The following is a 21,605-nucleotide window of genomic DNA, read 5'->3' on the forward strand; positions in this document are numbered from 1 at the left end:
TTATCAGCAGCAGTAGTGTTCAGAAGTGGACGTCCTGTGGCTGATGATGATAATATAATAACAAAATATGCGACAATGCCTATTGCAGTGTAATACATAAAATAAAACGTAGAGCGGAAGTATTATAAACTTTGTGTTATTGACGATTTGACAATATTAAAAAAAAAAGAAATACGAAACGTCAAAGAAAAAAAAACTGTTAAAGTCAGTTGAACGTTAAAAATGCAAGGAATTTTGTTTTCTGTCTAAATAAATAGTAAAATTAGTATTAGTTAGATTAAGGTGTTTATTTATTACTTAATTTATGATATTACAATGTATTATTTATTGAATTAGGAAAATCCGTTAGCTACAAATTGAGGTTACAATTTCGAAAAAGGTAAATAGTTTCAATTTTTCACCGTTTTTTCATGTTTTCTTCTCTGATTTTTATGTGCCAGTGTTAATAAACTGTAAAACAGTTCTTTATTAGTTTGTAGAACTATCAGAATTTTATTAAAATGTCTTTTTTTAACGTTAAATTGATAATAATATTGACGACGATGAAGTGACGTCAATTTAATCAATACGTAAAATATAGGGCTTGCTGGCTGTGTTAATGTGTTTAACGGCTATTTGTGTGCTTAGAACTTAAATACAGAACCTCTTTGGTTCCTTAAACGTATGTTAACAGTCGAGTAAGTGCGGAATATCGTCGCATTTCGTGTTGTACGAAATTAACATTTGAATGCATATTATGCCTTACTAAACTGACCCACTGACCCTTAATCTGCTTCTGCTAGCGAGTTCCTGTGAGATAATAAGTAGCCTGTGCGTTATTTTAGACAAAAATCTACCTTTGTTTCAATTGTATCTTGATCAGCTGTTGATGTGATTGAGTAACAAAGATACACACAGTTTCGCATTTATAATATAACTGGATAACGTGATAGTGGTTCTGTACATAAGCTACCTATTTGCAACATTATAAACAATAATAATTAACAACAGCCACTTTTTGGCCATAAATGACACAATTTTAGTTATACAAATTCAAATTAGTTATCAATCCAGTAAATTCCAGTATATGGCACTAGGCTCACCACCCATTCCATGGGACTTACAACATAAATTGTGAAATGTGGGTGTACATTGACATTATGTGCCATAATGTGCACCTCTGCCTACCCATTCAGGGATTAAAGGTGGGACGTTATAAAAGAAAAAATATGAATATTACCATGTCAATCTTTTCAGCAATAATGAGGAGTAAAGCGATTAGTATAAGTAGCGACAGCGATGATGATGTTCCATTGAAGATGGTGAGCATCATAGGCAGCAAGGATCCTAACTCCTATGAGAGTCTACGTCAACGCAGTCCTGAAGCATGCGAGTTCTGCGAGAGAATCTCAAAAGATAGGTGAGGTTATTTCTATTTGGGTGTTGTGATGATGGCAGGAAACAGCTGTATGCAGGTCGCTTCCAACCTTACAATGTGTACCTTAACACGTTGACTGTCCGTGCATTACATGTAATGCATGATATGATCTGGCTGTGACGTCCGTGCATTATATGTAATGCATTAGTCAGTGGCAACTGAACTGCCTTTACTGCGACGGGACGTGTTAGCCCGAACTTTGAATTTTCTAGGGACGTATGAACAAAGACTTGAAAAAATAAGACTTAAATGTTCCATCGAAATTTTATACTTTTTTTATCAGTAGAATATTTTAAGTTCCATTGGACGTACCAACGAGATTATCCAAAATAGATGGGACAGTCAATGTGTTAAAACGGGGTGAATAGAATTCGAGGGGTTAATAGATACAAAAGTGGGGTGAATAATGTTCTAACATCTATTTACCCCATTCCTGTGTCTCTACAACCTTTGAATTCTATTCACCCCGTTTTACCATAGTCTTTGGGGGAGGAGTGTGTGAGACAGTGGATAGAGTGTGACTGATTGCTTGATGATGATGCATATTTACCATAGATTGGGCAGCTCTCTCAGCTTAAACCAGTGGAAAGATCATTTCAGTTAACAGTAAAATTGATAAAAGGCATTATTTTGTGCCTTACTTTAATAAATATTCATAAGCATAGGGTTGACAAATGGTGAAGGAAAACATTGTGAGGAAACCTAAGCTTATAATTTCTAATTATAAGTTTGAAATCGCCAACCCGCATTGAGTAAGCGTGGTGATTAATGCTCAAACCTTCTCCGTACGAGACGAGGCCTTTGGTCAGCAGTGGCCACTTATTAGACTGTTGATGTGTGATGATTTAATCCAAAATTTTCTCCATTACAGATATTCAAGTTTGATCCACAACGTAAAGCATATCATCATACCGTTACTGAAGCAGAATATAATACAGTGTACGGTATGCCTACATAGTTTCACGAGTGAGGCTGATTTATTCTCCCACTCGGTGAAGAAGCATCCCAATGTCCCTATATCTAATTTTCTAGTCAAGGATAGCAATGTTAGCCAATTTAATGAGACAAGCATCACAAATGTAAGTATCTTTTTAATTAATATTTTAAGTTTAAAGATTCATCTTCTGTATAGAATATAATCAGGCGTTACTTTGCGGGAATCCGTAGCATGGATTCTATTAGCATGGATATATTACTAACAATGTAATAGATTTTTAGTTTTCATTATGCTTATACATGTATTTTTAACATGCGGCGTGCAGCACCGCCCTCCCGCCCGCAATTAAATGCTCATGCAGCAGAGGTGCAACATAAAACACAAATAACATGCAATATACCACTCGACATATGTTTCGCTCCTCCACGGAGCATCCTCAGGAGGTGTTGACTCGGCGGCTTTCGGGATGCGGAAGCCGCCGCACACCGCATGTTAAAAATTACATCTATAAGCGGGATTAAAACTAAAAATCTAATTTATTGTTAGTGATTCGTCTTCTACTAAGCTTTAGCCAACTAATTTTACTAGCTTTTTAACCGACTTCAAAAAAAAGAGGTTCTCAGTTTGACCTTTATGTATGTATGTATGTTTGTGCGCGATTATCTCGCGTTTGGCTGAACCGATGTTGATGCGGTTTTCAGCATAGTATTTTTGCGACTAAGCTGAAGATTTTAAGGTTATACCTGACTTGATAGAGGCGGTAAAGAAAATAGAGGGCCATTCGTGCCCCTGTTTTTTAAAACAAAAGCACTTTTTTTATACTAGCGACCCGCCTCAGCTTCGCATGAGCGGCCGTACAATGGTGATACATTATGCATGTATTATACATATAAACCTTCCTCTTGAATCACTCTATCTATTTAAAAAAACCGCATCAAAATTCGTTGCGTAGTGGGCGGCGGCGATTTCTTACCATCAGTCCATCATCCGTTTGCTCGTTTACCGACTTCTACCATACAAAAAAAGTTTGATATAAAACAGATTTTTAATTTTTGTTACAGGTAAAACAAATAAATGGCCGCAGTAATAATGTGTATAATGAAACCTTAGTACCTGATAGCGGAGTCCCAATACAAAGTCGACTGGTCTTCGAGGAAGATGATCCGGTCATCATACACTGTTCTCAAGTCCTCAATGATCTCACAACTGATTGCAAAGTCAATATTGAAGTGTTTAACATCACTGATGATGATGACTTTACCTCAAGAAGTATACACTATAATGAATTGATGAAACCTGGGGTGTATCGGTGCAAGAAGTGTGCTAAGAGTTTTCCTTTGAGGTAAGTCTTGTTACAGCCTTTTTTTTTTTTTTTTAAAAACGTTGCCCCACATTAGGATTTTCTCCTGTGTCGTGGGTGCGTTTACAAACATACAAGTTCACATACACATGACACCCAGACCCGGAACAACAATTTGGTGATCACACAAAGAGTTGTTCCGTGCGGGAGTCGAACCCGCTACCCGTTGCGCGGCAGCCAGTTGCCCAGCCACCGCACCAACCGTGCAGTCAAAAACCGTTTTATAATATACTAGCTTCGCATGTATGCAATGGTGATATATTACGCATGTATTCTGCATATAAATCTTCCTCTTGAATCATTCTATCTACTTAAAAAAAAACCGCATCAAAATCCGTCGCGTAGTTTTAAAGTTTTAAGCGTACAAAGGGACATAGGGACAGAGAAAGCGACTTTATTTTTGCAATGTATGTTGATTTGTATGTGTAAATTAAATAAAAATCACGGTTTACTCACGTACATTAAAGGAGAAAAGCTCTACTAGTTTCGAATCTGGCATCTTCACTCTGGCGTCGTCACCGCGTCTGCGCACGCTGCTCATGATGAAGAGTCCCTTTGTAACTCGAAACTAGTAGAGCTTTTCTCTGTTAATGTACGGGAAGAAACCGATATTTTCATTATAAAAATCTGTGTCTGTGTGTGTGTGTGCGTGCGTATGTGTAGCGGAATCTTGCAACTAAATTTTGATTATTATGTTATCGGCTTAGTCACGTGACTATTTGACGTGGAACTCTACTAGTTTCAAGCCATGCTAGAAGCTCATATTCTTCTGTCACGCTGCTATTGTGAGTAAGCCGATAACATAATAATTAATTTAGTATGTTTCACGATCTCCGGCCACCGTAAGTGCGGGTCTACGGACGCCGAGCAAGGTTAACTCGTCGCCCTAGCAGAATCAGACCCCTGAGAGATCCGCGCGAAATCATTGGATGATTTTTCACCCTTAAAAAAATTGTTTCACGAAAGTTCTATTTTTTTTTCCAGATTCGATGCGATTGTCCATGAAGCGACGCATATTAAAATAGAAAATGCTCAAATCAGTTTGTGTGTGATTTGCAAACAATATCTTGTTGGTGGTACGAAGGTTTTAAGGCACCACTACCTAACATTTCACAAGGATTCCATTGAAGGCGGCTGTGAAAAGACAGACTTGGATTATCTACCAAAGTTTTTCGATGAGAACATTGAAGGCAAATGGGTTTTTGGCTCGAAAATACTCTCGTTATGCGATCTATGTTTCTCGTTTTGTCGTAACAAGTCCACAATGAATTATGAGTTTGTCAAATCCCTCTGTGAGGTCGGCAAGAGGTATGAGTGCGAGAAATGTGGTCTGAAGTACTTTGAAATTAAACTTGTGAAGAGATCTGTAAAGAAGAGAAATGGTTATGGCCCCCATTCGCTGAAGAAAAAGAAGAAAACGAATGAGGAACGTTTAAAAATTATTGCTAATCGATTTAAAATGATGAAACACTATACTGTTGTTTTATTTCTTTTATGGGTTACCTTTTTATGGTATAATAACGACCCGCCCCAGTAGTTCATTTTAATGAAAAAAATAATTAAAGTCTTGTATATACAGTTGCTTCGTGTGAGCAACACGTAGGGCGCCAAAGGAGCCGCCTATAAAAATATAAAAACACGATAAAAAAAAGTTTACCTTTGTATTTTATCGGTACATAATATTTAGTCGCAATATTCATGGTATTTACATAAGTAGACACAAAATATAAAACAAGTTTTAATGTTAACATCTAAATAAAATGTTAACATCTAAATAAAATTACAATATAAGGATTAGCTAAACCGAAACTAACTAATAATTTAAATGCAAACCAACAAAAATAGGTAATACAAAAGCTAGATTGACCCTCAAAACGTTAACATAAAATATATATAATACAAAATCATGATTAGGTAAACCGAAACTAATAATGGTAATGAAAAACAACAATAACAATACATAATTAGATAGATTGACCCTCAATTCTCAAACATTTAAAAAATAATTCTTTAAACACCGCCATCTTGACAATGTCTCGAACCACAGTTTAAATTTTCCCGCCATACGATGACGTTTCTTTTTTTTATTTGGCTCACCAACAATTGTTTACACGATAGAAATATTAAATGCATTAATCATAAAACAATACTTATGTAACAATCTCTTAAAGGTACATGGTAATAACAGAATGCGTAATATTATTTTACTACTTAGTTAAAGTAAAAATTTTGACAAACAAAACTTTTATTTCTTTTTTTATGGAACACCGATAAACGAGCCGACGCGACGTATCAACTGATGGCAAGCAATCACCGCCGCCCATGTAGGTACACTTGAAACACCAAAGGCGTTACAAGTGCGTTGCCAGCCTTTTGGGGGTTAGGAATTTAAGGGTTGTTGTTCGGGAATCGGGGATTGAGAAGATTGGGAAGGGCGGAATTGGGCCTCCGGTACCCTCACTCACACAACGCAAGCGTTGTTTACGTCGGTTTTCTGTGAGGCGAGGTCGAGGTATCACTCCGGTCGAGCCGGCCTAGCAGAGCCGAAGCATGGCTCTCCCACACTTAAATATCTTCCAATAGGTATATCTCTATGCTTCCAATAATAAATAACTTTCAATTTCATCGTTCACCGCTGTCGCTCACGATGGCAAGACAATTTAAACGAGAGTAGGTTTATATCAAAACTAGTTTGTTAATACATTCATAATAATTTTATTATATTATACCTATACTACGTTTTGCCCGCAGCTTCGCTTGCGCTCGGGTAGATTTAAAAAAAAGATATTATACACGATATTTTTTTTAGTCACAAATAGTCCGACATACGAATTTTCAATCACCGCCTACCTTAAAAACTGCGTTAGGTACATACAAAATTCCACCCCCCATTTTAGAGAAGTGGGAGGTTAGAAAGAGACAAAAAATAGCCTATAACACTCTCCATCCCTTTAACTATCTTCAATTAAAGAAATGGCATCAATTCGTCGTTCCGTTTTACCGTGAAAGACGGATAAATAAACAGACACGCGCATTTTCCCATTATTTCATAATATTAGTAATGGATTATTGTCACTGATTCTAGACTAGTGATGTTTGCAAAAAACATCGATGATAAATTTAAGGTAATTAACAAGATCGGATCTTCATAACGCAAATGGTGGAAAGTGGGTATACCGGTGATGTACAGGGTCTTTTCAAGGTCAGAGTGAATAGCGACGAAGGAAATAGTAAAAGCGACATTTTGGTAAAAAAATTGTTTATTATGCTATCCTACGTAAAATTTTCCGCTCTTTCGAATGCGCTTACTCTCATGGCTTTACGAGGACATTTTTGGCGTTTATACCCTAGCAAAAAAAAACATTTTCCTAGTATTCTTTCGACGACCGACGAGTTTAAACGGCTCTCGTGAACATTTCATTTTTTTTGTCGCTTATACCCTATTTCCTTTTAACCGTCGATAGGTACCCGCTAAGTCTGTGTGCTCCATCCTCGGCCACATTTTCGCTTCGCCGTCCTGGCAGTAAGCGGGTTGGTGGCCAAACGCAGATTTATCAACGCTAAAAAACATTGTACAATGGCATTACGTGCCGTAATGTGCAAGTGCACCTCTGCCTACCCCTTCGGGGATTAAAGACGTGATGTTGCTTACAAAATAATCGATACAAATATCGATGCTGTTTCCCCATCCTTAGTTACGATTGTGTTTGAGGAAAAAATCTCAGTTTATTATAGTGACCTAGAGGCGACTGACATTACTAAATGAGTGTGTTTTACTTCAAACATAATATCAGAGGTAAGCTATTTATTTTTATATACATAGTGTAACAAAAAGGGGGTATACATATCAAGTGTACGGTTTCTAGATAACATAACAAACGATACGGGAAGGGTTTTTTAAACTCATGTTTTCATGGAACGAAGTTATGAATTTTTCCTATACATAAAATCCCAGAAACCGATCATCAAAATTAGGTAGATACTGGTACTAGCCGATCAGATTTACAGAAGAAATGTTTCGTAATTAGCAAGTGACCCCTGTAGTGTCCCACGTTTGTATGATGATTTAAAATCAAGAACCATGTGACACTAAGTATTTGGTACCAATTTTTTTTAATCGTATTTTGAGCTGGAACTTTGTGTAGAGAGAATCTCTGTTCAACCTGTATTCTTCAGTGCTTCTTGATGTATATGGGTATTTTGTTACACGTTGTATAAAACTAGCTTTTGCCTTCGACTTGGTCCGTGTGGAATCATTTTTGACATACTGCCTTCTCCATAATCTATTTTATGTAAAGAAGAGACGGAGACGTGAGTTACTTTTGTATTTATATAATTTCTCATTCACTGCTCGGCTCCTAAAGGTCGTAGCGTGATGTTTTATAGCCCATAGCCTTCCTCGATAAATGCACTATTCAACGCAAAAAGAATTATTCAAATCGGGTCAGTAGTTCCGGAGATTAGCGCGTTAAAACAAACAAAGAAACTCTCCAGCTTTGTATATTAAGTAGAGTATAGATAAGGTAATATTTTAAATAATAACTTAATAGAAACAGGCGTGAAACAAAGCTTTTTTGTGCTATAAGCCGGTAAACGAGCAGACGTATCACCTGATGGTAAGCAATCGCCGCCGCCCATGGACACTTGAAACACCAGAGGCGGTACAACTGCGTTACCGGTATTTTGTGGGTTAGGAATTTAAGGGATATTGTTCAGGAAGGGGGAATTGGCACTTGTAATGCCTCTGGTGTTTTAGGTGTCCATGGGCGGCGGCGATTGCTTACCATCAGGTGATACGTCTGCTCGTTTACCGGCCGGCCTATCATAAAAATACCATTAAGTGACTCATATAATTGAGTCAAAACTGAACGCAATCTGCATTGGCAATGACACAATCTTTATTTTTAAATTAACATGTCCTAACTTGATTGACTGACTCATCATAAACAAATTATCAATGCAACGAACGAATCTTATTATTGACTAACTTTTGCCCGCGACTTTGCTCGCGTTAAGAAGTATATATTATTTCTATAATAAAAAAATAAGCTGTAGGTAACTTAAGAACGCACAAACCGATTTCCACGGTTTTGCATTCGTTGGAAAGGTCTCGGGCTCCGTGAGGTTTATAGCAAAGAAAATTCAGGAAAGATTTCAAGAGAAAAGCAGGAAAACAGGGAAAATTATTGGTGGCGAAACGGAGTGGTTTGCTAGTTCTTTTAAAAACGTTGCCCCCACACAAGATTTTCTCCTGTGTCGTGGGTGCGTTTACAAACATACAAGTTCACATACACATGACACCCAGACCCGAAACAACAATTTGTGGATCACACAAAACGTTGAATCGAACACGCTATACGTTGCGCGGCAGCCAGTTGCCCAGCCACCGCGCCAACCGTGCAGTCAACCAACCTTTTTTGTTGGCCCTGGGAAAAATACTTTATGTATCGAGTAGCCTACTAAAAACCCCAGGAACACACCTGGGTCACCAGGAGTGAAGGGTCTGGCAGACAAGTTGAACCTTTAGTCAACTAATTTTAACTTTGTTTTTTCCAGAACACACACCGCTGTGCCCCCTAGATGGGGCAGAGGGCGTCCACTGAAGTTTTGAGCTCCATCGCGATCTGTCTTGAGCTTCGCGCATCACCTCGCTCCACGTCACACTGGGGATGCCAGACCCAGGCGGATCATTTCCTGGACATTTCTAGGGCCACGAACAGAATCTGAGTTTTGATGTCCCATCCGAGACTAAACTGTAAAACTAGGAATCAAGTAGGTACCTAGAACTCACCCTTTTTTTATGAAACAACATGTAAACGAGCAGACGTATCACCTGATGGTAAGCAATCGCCGCCGCCCATATGGACACTTGAAACACCAGAGACGTTACAAGTGCGTTGCCGGCTTTTTGGGGGTTAAGAATATAAGGGTTATTGTTCGGGAATCGGGGATTGGGAAGATTGGGAAGGGGGGCATTGGGCCTCCGGTGACCTCACTTACACAACGAAACACAACGCAAGCGTTGTTTCATGTCGGTTTTCTGTGAGGCCGTGGTATCACTCCGGTCGAGCCGGCCCATTCGTGCCGAAGCATGTCTCTCCCACACTTTTCGCCCCTCAACTCAGGCAGCGCGACTTGTGAGCACGTTACGTTTGCAGCCATAGTATTGTATTTTTGTAAAATAAAACTATTTCTTTTTAAATTCCAGGACATCAAAGTAAAATTACTGGACACGGGACAGCACACAACATTCCGGGACAATCGCTGAAAATCCCGGCCATCTGGCATCTCTACGTCACACCGATCCTCGTCGCTTCTGCCAGTGCAGCACCAGGCAGCACCAGGTTAGCTGAGGACGGCCACGCTTTCTTTTAAGAAGACTTCCACCATATTGACTGACTGACATTTGACTGCACGGTTGGCGCGGTGGCTGGGCAACTGGCTGCCGTGCAATGTGTAGCGGAACGGAGCAACTCTTTGTGTGATCCACATATTGTTGTTTCGGGTCTAGGTGTCATGTGTATGTGAACTTGTATGTTTGTAAACGCACCCACGACACAGGAGAAAATCCTGATGAGGGGCAACGTATTTTTTTAAATTTAAATTGAAAAAAAAATATTGACATTATTGTTCGCATCAACTTATTTCACATTCACACGCCGTTACTATGAACGCGAAGGAATATAAAAAGCGTCCAGGAACATCGGGCATTCAAGGGCAACTATATGAAACGAAACTCCTTAGTCTCATTAACTTTAGAGCTTTACACAACGACACAACGGAAAACTTCCATCTCGCAACAAACATTGATGAAATCGGCACATTTGACGATATCTGCCTAAGAATCAAAGCATCTGAATACGATAAACCTATAGCTGTATTTATCCAAGCAAAACATCGTGAAAACGATAAACTATTCACTTTTAGCAACAAGAATGATTTAGCTAAATATTTCGACAGTTATCTGAGAATCAGACATCTGTTCAGTCCTGCGAATAAGAGCCCGATTTTTGGTGGTAAATACGAAGATGTTGAATGTTTTTTTGCTATGTACACTACTGCAAAAGATGATAATAGGACTGAGTTATATGACGGAGAATTTGCTGATTATTTAAATGAACTTATAGGAACAGGAGATGCTTGCCTACAACCTGTTTATGAAGATGAGCATTTAGATTTTCTATGCAAGATCGTAATGAAAGAAGAAATAGTTAGCTTAGCGCTTAATATAGCTAAGTTTATAACTGAACAAGGTAACACAGAGCTATCACTGAACAATGATTTGATACTACGCTATCATGTGTTGCTAGCTCATAATGTTTTTGAAGTATCGGAAATTCAAACTGAAGGCTATCGAATTGTGCAATTTAGAGAAGAATTCTTCGATTCTAAAAACGAATTTGTTGTTCTATTTAAAAACTTGCTATGCTTGGAAGTTTTAAAGAGAAATAGAACACAAACCAATGATGATAATACGGTTAATGCAGATTCTATTCTATCAGACTTTCTAGCCGAACCTAAGGAAGAATTACTAACAAAATTAATAGGCGAAGTTATAACATACAAGGATGATAAGTTACAATTCATCAACAAAACTACTAAAGATGATTTAAAACGCAAACTTGATAAATTAAATGTACCACAAGCTGTTGTTTTTAATGCAGCTGTGATTGGAGCTAAAGAATACTTACAAACCCTTAAACTGAAGGTACCAGCTCTTTTTGGCAACAAAGACTTAGCCATAAGAGGTAATGATGCGAAAATAGACAAAAGACTAACACATTTAACGACAAAATTCGTGGAAATATTGGAAAATGTGAAGGCAGATAATGTAGTGACGATTGATGAAAGTCTTGGTGATGGATTTCTGCAGCTAAATGGAGGATTATCATCAGCTGTCGGTAATATATTAGTGTTTGATGATGATACAACACTTCTAAGATTCACAGATGATTACGATGCTCTAGGTGACATAGCCAAGAGATGGTATAACAAATTAAAAGAGAAAATCGACAATCTAAATGAATATAAACTAGACGTTAAAGTGAAAAAGTTTCCAAAACTCTCTTTCAAAAGAGGTGAATACGATGTGAGTTTAGTAAGAGATTTTTACAACAGATTACTCTTTTTCACCAACCAATCAGATCAGTGTGGAGTAGAAGATATACTAAAGAGAGAAATAGAAGAACATCCGTGCAATGACGTCCACAATTTCAGAGTGAGATCCGACGTAATATTTCTGAGGTACCACGATGAAATACAGAAACTATGGATGACTCCAAAAGTGGGATCATATTTGACGAAAAAGAGCAAAATATATGACAATGCTGTTGCAAACGCTATGAGTGAACCTTTAATTGGAGTTTTAAACACGGTGCATAGATTTAAAAACAAAGATTATGTATTCAAAGAAGCATCTCTGAAGATATTCTCAGAACGTGATGTTACAGGAGCCGTTATAGCATCAAGAAGCCCAGTACTAACAGTAGTCAAATTGCAACAGTGTTTAGGCAAAAGGGATCATACTGTATTAGATTTAGAATACATTTTCAAACTCCCTCTCAAGAGTTATACGATGTTTTGCAAGGAATTAACTGGTTGTAAGGATAAAGTCATTATAATTCTATCGAATCGTATACAAAGCTTTAGAAGTTTTAACAAGAAGTTAGAAAATATAGTAAAGGCTGTGAATGGTAAACCAATTGTTATAGTTGTTGATAAGCCTTCAATAGAAACTATAATGGAATATTTCCCACAAGTTAATGATACGGTAAATGACGACCCAATCTCTCTCATAGATCTGACAGATGAATCTCAAAAAAAGGTCCTAGAAGCTGCTAAAGCGAAGTTTCAAGGTTTAGATGTCAATTTAGATTTAATAATAGATACAGAATCTGCTAAATTAATAGATGAAACTGTACTAAATAATATTATTGATGGTAAAGTTATTGAAATAGGAAATACAATCATAGATTGCAACTATGAAAAGAATAAAGAGTTTTATATAGACAGGAGAGTGAGTCGGAAAGAGAAGCAAGAAGAAGAGACAGTAGAAGTAAAAGAAGTATTGACACAAACTCTATATGACTTACACGACGATGTTGTTCTAATAACAGCCTTACCAGGTATGGGCAAGTCCACTTTAATGACTCATTTATCGTTGAAAACAAAGGAAATAAACCCTAAACTGTGGGTATTAAGGATCAATTTGCTGGAGCATACAAAGGTTTTGAGTGATTGGAAAGATGGTGGAACTGATATAAATATGCTTGAGAGTTTGAAATTCATGTGTGACGTAGCCGTTTGTAAGGATAACGAAGAATTTAATCAAGATGACGATTTCAAAATTGAACTAGAAGAAGTACTTGGAACGGTAAACTTGAAAAACTGGAACGGAGACAGTATTACAGAATTTAAACTTAAATTATTTCTCCATTACTACAACACACAGGATTTGATCTTCATTTTCGATGGTTTCGATGAAATATTTCCACACTACGCCGATCAAGCGTTAGCATTAGTGAAATCAGTTAGGGATTATACGAAAAAACATAAGATTTGGATCACAAGTCGTTCATTTAACGACATAAAATCTATCTTGGAAGCGGAATTTGGACCTTCGTATGAGATCGAGCATTTTACTCGGCTGGAGCAAGACAGTTATCTATTCACGTATTGGCAATCGAAATTGCAGTTTAAAAAGCTGAATAGCGATCAGTTACAGAATGTGAATAGTTTTGTTCAGTTCATACAGAAGCATTTGCCGACAGGAGACTTTTGCCTGCACAGCAAAATTCAACACACAACATATTTTAAAGTGTACCTTAATTTTTTGGAATATTTGAAAAAGCAATCAATAGCCACCGGCATTGAATTCTCTTATGACGATTATAATCATCACATGCTTAAATTCGACTCAAGAAAAAGTGTTATATCATATTTTAACAATGATTTGATTGCACCTCCCCTGCATCTTTATTTACTGGCCGAATATTTCCTTAACAAAATTAAAAATGTCGACAACAATGAAAACAAATGGGATTTTTATATAACAGGCTATATTTTCTACGAATACTACACTGAAACTAAGCTTAAAAGGATTAGGTTTCAAGAGAAGAACAAAATTGATGTGTATAAGCCTGATAATAAGGTTGCTTATGAAAGAGAAAGGTTAGAATGCATTGATAAGCATAAAAAATTGGGCGCTTATGCCATATTTTACCCTAAAATCAGCATATTTGAAGCAGCAGAACTTGATGAAATAAGAATAATGATAGAGGATTTGAAAGATGGAAGGGATAAAACCGGTTTGATTCGGACTGTAGCAGACAATATACCAATATTCGTACATATGTCGTTTGCTGAGTATTTCGCAGTAGAATACATTTGTGATCAACTTAAGTCAAAAGACACAGAAGAGATGCAAGAGTTACTATGGCGATTCATTATCAATGTTATGTTCTGCCGATGCGACATGAACATTTTCGACATATTTATCACGAAATATAAAATGGATTCTCAGTTGATTGAAATAGCGGAGCGGCATAAGACCATGATTTGTCAATTGATGTATGAATTACGAAATTTCGGTATGGTTACTAGATGGTCAGATTATGAAAGGGTAGACAAAATAAGTCGCGGTATTGATTACACGAATACGGATAGATGTGTTTTGCTCACTGTAACTTATTCCACATTACTGGAATCTGGAGAGGTTGACGAGAGTTCGTGCCTGGACTTTGAGAGATTCTTCAAATTCTTCTATTTAGTTCCCAGCAGCAATGAGGCGTCTGGTTTAGTTGCTGTAAGAGTTTGATACCTTATTTTTCTCGAAGCTACACTTTGGAACGAGCACCTAGCTTCACTGACAGACAGAGTGACGGACAATTCAATTTGATCTTTCAAAAGTGCCTAATTTAGGATTAATTGAAATAGATTGATTTTGACTTTGCTGACGGGAGGAAACCTTCAAAAGGCGTCTAGCTTTTTGAGGAAAAAACTAGGGAGTGTGGGATTTTTACCTCCCCGGTGGTCACCATCTACACCTAAAGGAGGTACCGAGTCCTCTTAGTAGACCAACCCCGGAGACCTCATGGTGCAACGCCTGTTATGGCACTTCTTTAAACTACTCTGTGCAGTGTAGTCTGCCTTTAACATAATATGGATCTGCCTGATGGCGTAGACCAGACCCTACATAACTGACCCTGCTTTTGTAACAATGTAAAATCATGAGCCTATGAGCCTTGTGTGGCAAGAGGGAGTGTCAGACTTACTGACACACCAATGTATTCTAATCAGCCGTTAAATATTGTAATAATCTAATAATAAATAATCTTCTAATTAAATATTGATTATTTTAAACACGATTGTTTTATTTATTAGTCCACACCTGCTTTAATTTTTCAGCCGACAAAAAAGGAGGGTCTCAGTATGACGCAAACCTTTGGGTGTATTACCGGATACCTACATTTCGGGGAATCTGCGTGGGAGTTGCACAATCTAATCCCCCTAGCCCGTTTCACCATCGTAGTACTAGACAGACAGAAAGGCACCACACAGAAAGGAAACATTTTGCTCCGAGTTTCGTTGTGCGAACCGCTAAGGAATGGTACTTTTTGCTGAAGTCTATTGTCCAAATACTCAAACGCTGCTCAATAGCGATGATGACTGGGTCAAAAATAAATTATAATTACAACTTTTCAATACAATAAAATATTCAAAAATAGTCACACTCTCATTTATAAATTTTATTAACTACTTAATTTACGATTTTTTCTAGCTAAATTTCTAGAAATAAGTCTGCTATTTGACGACAAAAACTTATGACGTCATAATAGAGTATTTCATACAAAATTCATAGAAAATATCGTTTTTGACGTTTCGAAAAAAGTATTGAATTTGACTAGTAGGAAACATGCCTATTTTAAGACGCTATCAAGACTAGTTCTGTCACTACTAATTCTTTATAAAATGACAGAGATAGCACGATATATAAATATAACCTAAAATTTGAGTAGGTATTCGGGCGTATGTTTCCTACAAAATACAACTTGATATCTTCAAGCCCTAAGTGAACAGATTGCTCCTAGGAAGGTGTGCTCCATCCGGAGCTGCGGACTACCTAGCGGGTTTACCGGGGCTCCGGCTCGAAAAGCAGGAGAAGGAACGGGGTGGTTTTTAGTCAGTAAGAGTCTGACGGAAGTGTCAGAACAACACTCGCCTCACTTGGGTGACCCGCCTTGGGGTGGGAGAAGTGATTGCATGAATTCCACCCCTTACAAAAAGGACACTTACTTGACTGCCTCGTTGGCCGAGTGGTTGCAAGTGCGACTGCCGGGAAAGGGGTCTCGGGTTCGATTCCCGGGTCGGGCGAAGTATAGCTGGGCTTTTTTCGGTTTTTCGAAAATTTCTCAGTAGTAGCACCGAGTCTGAAAATGTGCCCGGTATATGGCAATAGGCTCACCACATAGTACATGGGAGAACATAAAATAAAATTGTGAAATGTGGATGTACATTGCCATTATGTGCCATAATGTGCACCTCTGCCTATCCCTTCGGGGATTAAAAGCGTGACGTTATAATATGACTGCACGGTTGGGGTGGTGGCTGGGCAATTGGCTGCCGCGCAACGGGTAGCGGGTTCGATTCCCGCACGGAGCAACTCTTTGTGTGATCCACAAATTGTTGTTTCGGGTCTGGGTGTCATGTGTATGTGAACTTGTATGTTTGTAAACGCACACACGACACAGGAGAAAATCCTAGTGTGGGGCAACGTTTTAAAAAAAAAGAAAAATAAATAAATAAAAAAGGACACTTTTTATTATTTCGCGGGAACGCGGAAGAAGTCGCTGGCAAAAACCAATTTATTTATATGTTTTTTTTTTGTTTCACGGTCGTAACCTCGTCAGGTGTGAAAATCCATAAATTCTTTACTCCCACACTATGTGTCGTGTAGCAATAGTAATGACAGAGTACACTACGTTTGTCACCAGCTCTACTCTTACCGCGGGTGTCGTATAACCCACTAAAAGTAAGCGTCTACAGGCCCGCATTGTACGCATTCCGTATGACGTCATCAGTACGCATCGCATGTAAGCATTGCCGATGATGCGGTCCGTACGATGCGGATCAGTGGACGCAGTTGTATGAGTTTCTATACAAGACAAACTAAAATCCGTTGCGTGCGATGCGTACGATGCGGGCCTGTGGACCGGGCAGCAGCGCTCTCTGATAATTATGGCAACTGTTGCCCGATTTCCAAAAATCATTCACTTCTCCCGCCTTGGCCGAGGCGAGAGGGAGTGTCAGACTCTTACTGACTAAAAACCACCCCGTTCCTACTCCTGCTTTTCGAGCCAGAGCCGCGGTAAACCCGCTAGGCAGTTCGCAGCTCCGATAAATGGCACCCTTAGAATGAAAGTGACCGAATCCAAAAACTGCAAGTTGTGTGAAATGAGCCAGAAAGTCTCAGAAAATTATAGTATTGAATACATTTTAGTATCTCTTCCGTATTCCATGACATACGATTGATTTTTACTAGATTTATGGATTAGTTCTTTGGTTGTAGAGTATATTTTATAACGCCAGTTTATGATAAAATCTAATGTTACAGAAATTTTGAGTTAAGTGTGCAGATAGAAAAGAGCATACTCCTTTTTAAAAAGGCCGGCAACGCACCTGTGACTCCTCTGGTGTTGCGGGTGTCCATGGGCGGCGCTGATCGCTTACCATCAGGTGACACGTTTGCTCGTTTGCCTCCTATTCCATAACTAGCTACTTCCGCGCGGTTTCACCCGCACTGCTTGGCTCCTATTGGTCATAGCGTGATGTTTTATAGCCTATAGCCTTCCTCGATAAATGCACTATTCAACACAAAAATAATTATTCAAATCGAACCAGTAGTTCTGGATATTAGCGCGTTCAAACAAACAAACTCTTTATAATATTAGTATAGATAGATAGATAAAAAAAGATCCTCAGTTGGGTTTAAGACACCCGCGGAAAGAGTGGGGTTGGTGACAAAGGTATTATACTCTGTTGTAATGCATGCAATGAAGAAAATATATGAGTGTAGAGTGCACCGAACTGGCGACCATCTTAAAAATAGATTCCGTTGGCGATGCAGCGACTAAAAGTTGCATAGAGATGCATTATGCATTTATTTTTCTACTATTTAGTAGAACTGTTTCGTTGGTCGAGTGGTTGCTAGTGCGACTGCTGAATAAGGGGTGTCGGGTTCGATTCCCGGGTCGGGCATAGCATCGCTAGGCTTTTTTCCGGTTTTTCGAAAATTCTTGGATAGTAGCACGGAGTCTGGAATTGTGCCCGGTATATGGCAATAGGCTCACCCCCTATTACATGGGACTTGTAACACAAATGGTGAAAAGTGGGTGTACATTTATAGCGGCATTACGTGCCGTAATGTGCACCTCTGCCTACCCCTTCGGGGATAAATAAATAATTTATTATATTACTTAGTAGAATATATCGCATATTTTCCTCATTAAAACTAGTTTAACGTTTAATATAAAATCAGTGCGGGTCTATACAAAGATATTGTAAAAAGAAGGAAGGACACTTGGTGGTAAGTAATCGCCGCCGCCCAAGGACACTTGAAACACCAGAGGCATTACAAGTGCGTTACCGGCCTTTTGGGGGTTAGGAATTTAAAGGTTGTTGGGGAAACGGGGATTGGGAAGGAGGCAATTGAGCCTCCAGTAACCTCACTCACACAACGCAAGCGTTGTTTCACGTCGGTTTTCTGTGAGGCCGTGGTCGAGCCGGCCCATTCGTGCCGAAGCATGGCTCTCCCACACATTTTTTCACAAATATTAGTATCTAAATGCCGTCTCCATTGCTCTGTTCCTCGTCTAGGCATCGTAAAACGACAACTGCGACTCAGTTCAGTACCATACGTTAGTAATACTCGCGCGTAATACTAAATAATACAAAAAAAAACTGATACAAATGTTTTTAACACAAACAAAATAACAATCACGTTTTGGCAAGCCAAAATAGATTGATAAAATCTAAATTATTATCGATATTTTGCTTCGTAAAGCTTCGAATTTAATGTTTAAGCTTATAAAATTAAATAATTAAAACAATTATTTCGCGTTTAGTTTGAAAATAAATATCATTTTTTTGACAGTTTCCATTTTGTTGTTTGCCGCGCTTTTTAATGTCATTCGTTTGTTTTTTTTTTTCTTTCGATTGTGGTGAAATTTTTAAATAGTGAAGTGAAACGTTACTAAAAGGTCAGTGCGTGAACAGATAATAAATAATTATTTATATTTTGACGGTTTATCGGTTTTTTGTGAGTGGTGAGCTTTAAGCTTTAAGTTTGTTGTTTAAGCCGGTATTTCTTTTTATTACTATTATTTTTGGCGAAGTGCGACTGCCGGGGGTTTCGGGTTCAATTCCCGGGTTGGACGAAGTTTTGCTGGGCTTTTTCGGTTTTTGGATAATTTCTCAGTAGTAGCACGGTGTCTGGAATTGTGTCCCGTATATGGCAATAGGCTCACTCCCTATTACATGGGACACAGATAGTGAAAAAGTGGGTGTACATTGTATAGTGAAATTATATGTCATAATGTGTACCTCTGCCTACCCCTTCTGCTGTTTGCTTTTCCACCAGAGATGTGCTATGCTACGTTGCTGTGGATGCGTTTGGCTTCCACCAATTATATCATTGGTACACATAGCTAAGCATTGGTGGAAACGGACCCAGCTAAGCACTTTTTCTACACGGAGAGATGCGTGCTATAGGTGGCTACTATATACTATCGATACATCGCATCGAGCTGCGCATCTTCCTCGCACAGCTACATAGCTTAGTATCAGTGAAAACAGTCACATAGTTTCACAGCTTAGATATAACATGTTTGTAGGATAGTTTTTATTTTAAGGGGGATAATCATCCTATTACTTCTCTCACCTTAGGCGAGGCGACCCCGTTCCTACTTCTGCTTTTCGAGCCGGAGCCTCGGTAAACCTAGGTCCCCTTCCTAATCTGTGCAGCTAGGGAATAGAACAATCTGCCGACTTCTATTTTTTCTGACAAATACAACGTGTGGCAATGTTTTAATAAAAAAATGTCAATACTTTTACAATAAATTAAATAAAAAAATAATAGCTCTCTAAATGAAGGTTCGTAAATCTATTTAATTAAAATGATTCAAAGCATTTTGCGTCACCTCCTAACCTAGTTGCATATAGCGTTGAGACAAACAGATTGCACAATGAATAACGCATGCGCGCAGCATGTTATTCTAAAACAATGACGTCACACATGTAGGATATTATCTATATGCAATAAGGTTGGTTTTTGAAAAAAGATATTTCGACTTTTCGATACATTTAAGTGTGGGAGAGCCATGCTTCGCCACGAATGGGCCGGCTCGACCGGAGTGATACCACGGCTTCACAGAAAACCGACGTGAAACAACGCTTGCGTTGTGTTTTGTTGTGTGAGTGAGGTTACCGGAGGCCCAATTACCCCTTCCCAACAACCATCAAATTCCTAACACCCAAAAGGTCGGCAACGCACTTGTAACGCCTCTGGTGTTTCAAGTGTCCATGGGCGGCGGCGATTGCTAACCATCAGGTGATACGTTTGCTCGTTAACCGACTTATAACATAAAACGAATAGTAATAATAATCACATAACGTTAGATGGTTGGATCAAGAGCCTGATGCAGAAGGCAGTACTACTGGACACAGCGCGTATTGTCCGGAAATTCCTCTCTCTTGAGCCCTGACCCGGGTAGCTTGGATTTAACCGTTACTGCTACTGCTACTGCTTTTTATCTTTTTAAATGTTTTTTCTTTTCTCATTAAATATTTAAAAATGTAATTAATAAATAAGTAAACGATTACTTATCACATCACTTTCATTCTCAACCAATAGCTACTGTCTCTGTACTGAATCTATCTTTATTTTCTTACCTATGTACTGAATGTCTTGGCTGACGGTTCACCAATGATGCGTTTAAATTAATCACCACCTAAGCTTATGATGTTGATGTATTAAGCATTTTAAATACACATTAATTGTTTACGCTCTAATAACAATAGGGATAAATCATATTTTACTAACCGACTTAAAAAAAAGAGGTCTCAGTTTGACCTGTATGTTTTTTTAAACATTGCTCCACATTGAGATTTTCTCCTGTGTCGTGGGTGCGTTTACAAACATACAAGTTCACATACACATGACACCCAGACCCGAAACAACAATTTGTGGACCACACAAAGAGTTGCTCCGTGCGGGAATCGAACCTGCTACACGTTGCGCAGCCGGTTGCCCAGCCACCGCGCCTACCGTGGAGTCATTTGTGTGCATTTGTGCGATTATCTCAAGTTGGATTGAACCGATTTTGATGTGGATTTCAGAAAAATAATTGTTTTTTTATGGTGTAAGTCGGTAAACGAGCAGACGGATCACCTGATAGTGACTAATCATCACTTTACAAGTGCGTTACTGGCCTTTTGGAGGTTAAGAATTTGAGGATTGTTGGGAAATCAGGATTAGAAAGATTGGGAAGAGCGATAATTCGACCTTCGGTAACCTCACTCGTATAACGAAACACAACGCAAGCGTTATCTCACGTCAGTTTTCTATGAGGCCGTGGTATATCTCAATTGTTACACTTAAAACCAAATTTTAGGGCATTAACCGACTTTATTATTAAAAAAAGGAGAGTTTAATCAGTTTTTTAAACTTGTTTTAATGTAAACGTCGAATCCAAAGCTCAATCAACCAGGAAATAATGGCTTTACGTGTGTAATGAGGTCGGTATTAATACTGGCTGGGATGTAGTTGGCCGCCGCTCACATGTAAATGTCAAACGCTGTTTGCCAGCTGAGAATAAATAGAATAATCGAATTTT

General features: G+C 38.5%; 5 protein-coding genes and 1 long non-coding RNA gene across 14 annotated transcripts in view; 5 read left to right on the forward strand and 1 right to left on the reverse strand.

Moving 5' to 3' along the window:
• Positions 1–21,605, forward strand: part of LOC118278720 (alpha-centractin) — an 800,945-nt gene that overhangs the window by 437,498 nt on the left and 341,842 nt on the right. The window lies entirely within an intron of this gene.
• The window catches only part of LOC126912297 (uncharacterized), a 126,150-nt gene that overhangs the window by 90,364 nt on the left and 14,181 nt on the right, over positions 1–21,605 (reverse strand). The gene's annotated exons all lie outside the window — the stretch shown is intronic.
• The window catches only part of LOC118278399 (uncharacterized), a 136,103-nt gene that overhangs the window by 81,966 nt on the left and 32,532 nt on the right, over positions 1–21,605 (forward strand). The window lies entirely within an intron of this gene.
• LOC118279032 (synaptic vesicular amine transporter) overlaps positions 1–21,605 on the forward strand; it is a 418,685-nt gene that overhangs the window by 55,238 nt on the left and 341,842 nt on the right. The gene's annotated exons all lie outside the window — the stretch shown is intronic.
• LOC118278400 (uncharacterized) lies at positions 160–5,266 on the forward strand. The gene is made up of 5 exons (XM_050703684.1): positions 160–379; positions 1,237–1,399; positions 2,289–2,496; positions 3,416–3,696; positions 4,699–5,266. The coding sequence occupies exons 2-5, from the start codon at positions 1,242–1,244 to the stop codon at positions 5,249–5,251; spliced, it is 1,200 nt and encodes a 399-aa protein (XP_050559641.1). The 5' UTR covers positions 160–379; positions 1,237–1,241; the 3' UTR covers positions 5,252–5,266.
• Positions 7,426–14,772, forward strand: LOC126912238 (uncharacterized). Of its 2 annotated transcripts, XM_050703415.1 has the most exons (3): positions 7,428–7,510; positions 9,271–9,486; positions 9,923–14,772. In XM_050703415.1, the coding sequence occupies exon 3, from the start codon at positions 10,382–10,384 to the stop codon at positions 14,528–14,530; it is 4,149 nt and encodes a 1,382-aa protein (XP_050559372.1). In that variant the 5' UTR covers positions 7,428–7,510; positions 9,271–9,486; positions 9,923–10,381; the 3' UTR covers positions 14,531–14,772. The 2 variants fall into 2 exon arrangements, with proteins under 2 accessions (XP_050559374.1, XP_050559372.1); XM_050703417.1 differs by lacking the exon at positions 9,271–9,486 and having other exon boundaries at positions 7,426–7,510.

This window comes from Spodoptera frugiperda, chromosome 24 (genome assembly GCF_023101765.2).
Source record: "Spodoptera frugiperda isolate SF20-4 chromosome 24, AGI-APGP_CSIRO_Sfru_2.0, whole genome shotgun sequence".
NCBI lineage: Eukaryota > Metazoa > Arthropoda > Insecta > Lepidoptera > Noctuidae > Spodoptera > Spodoptera frugiperda.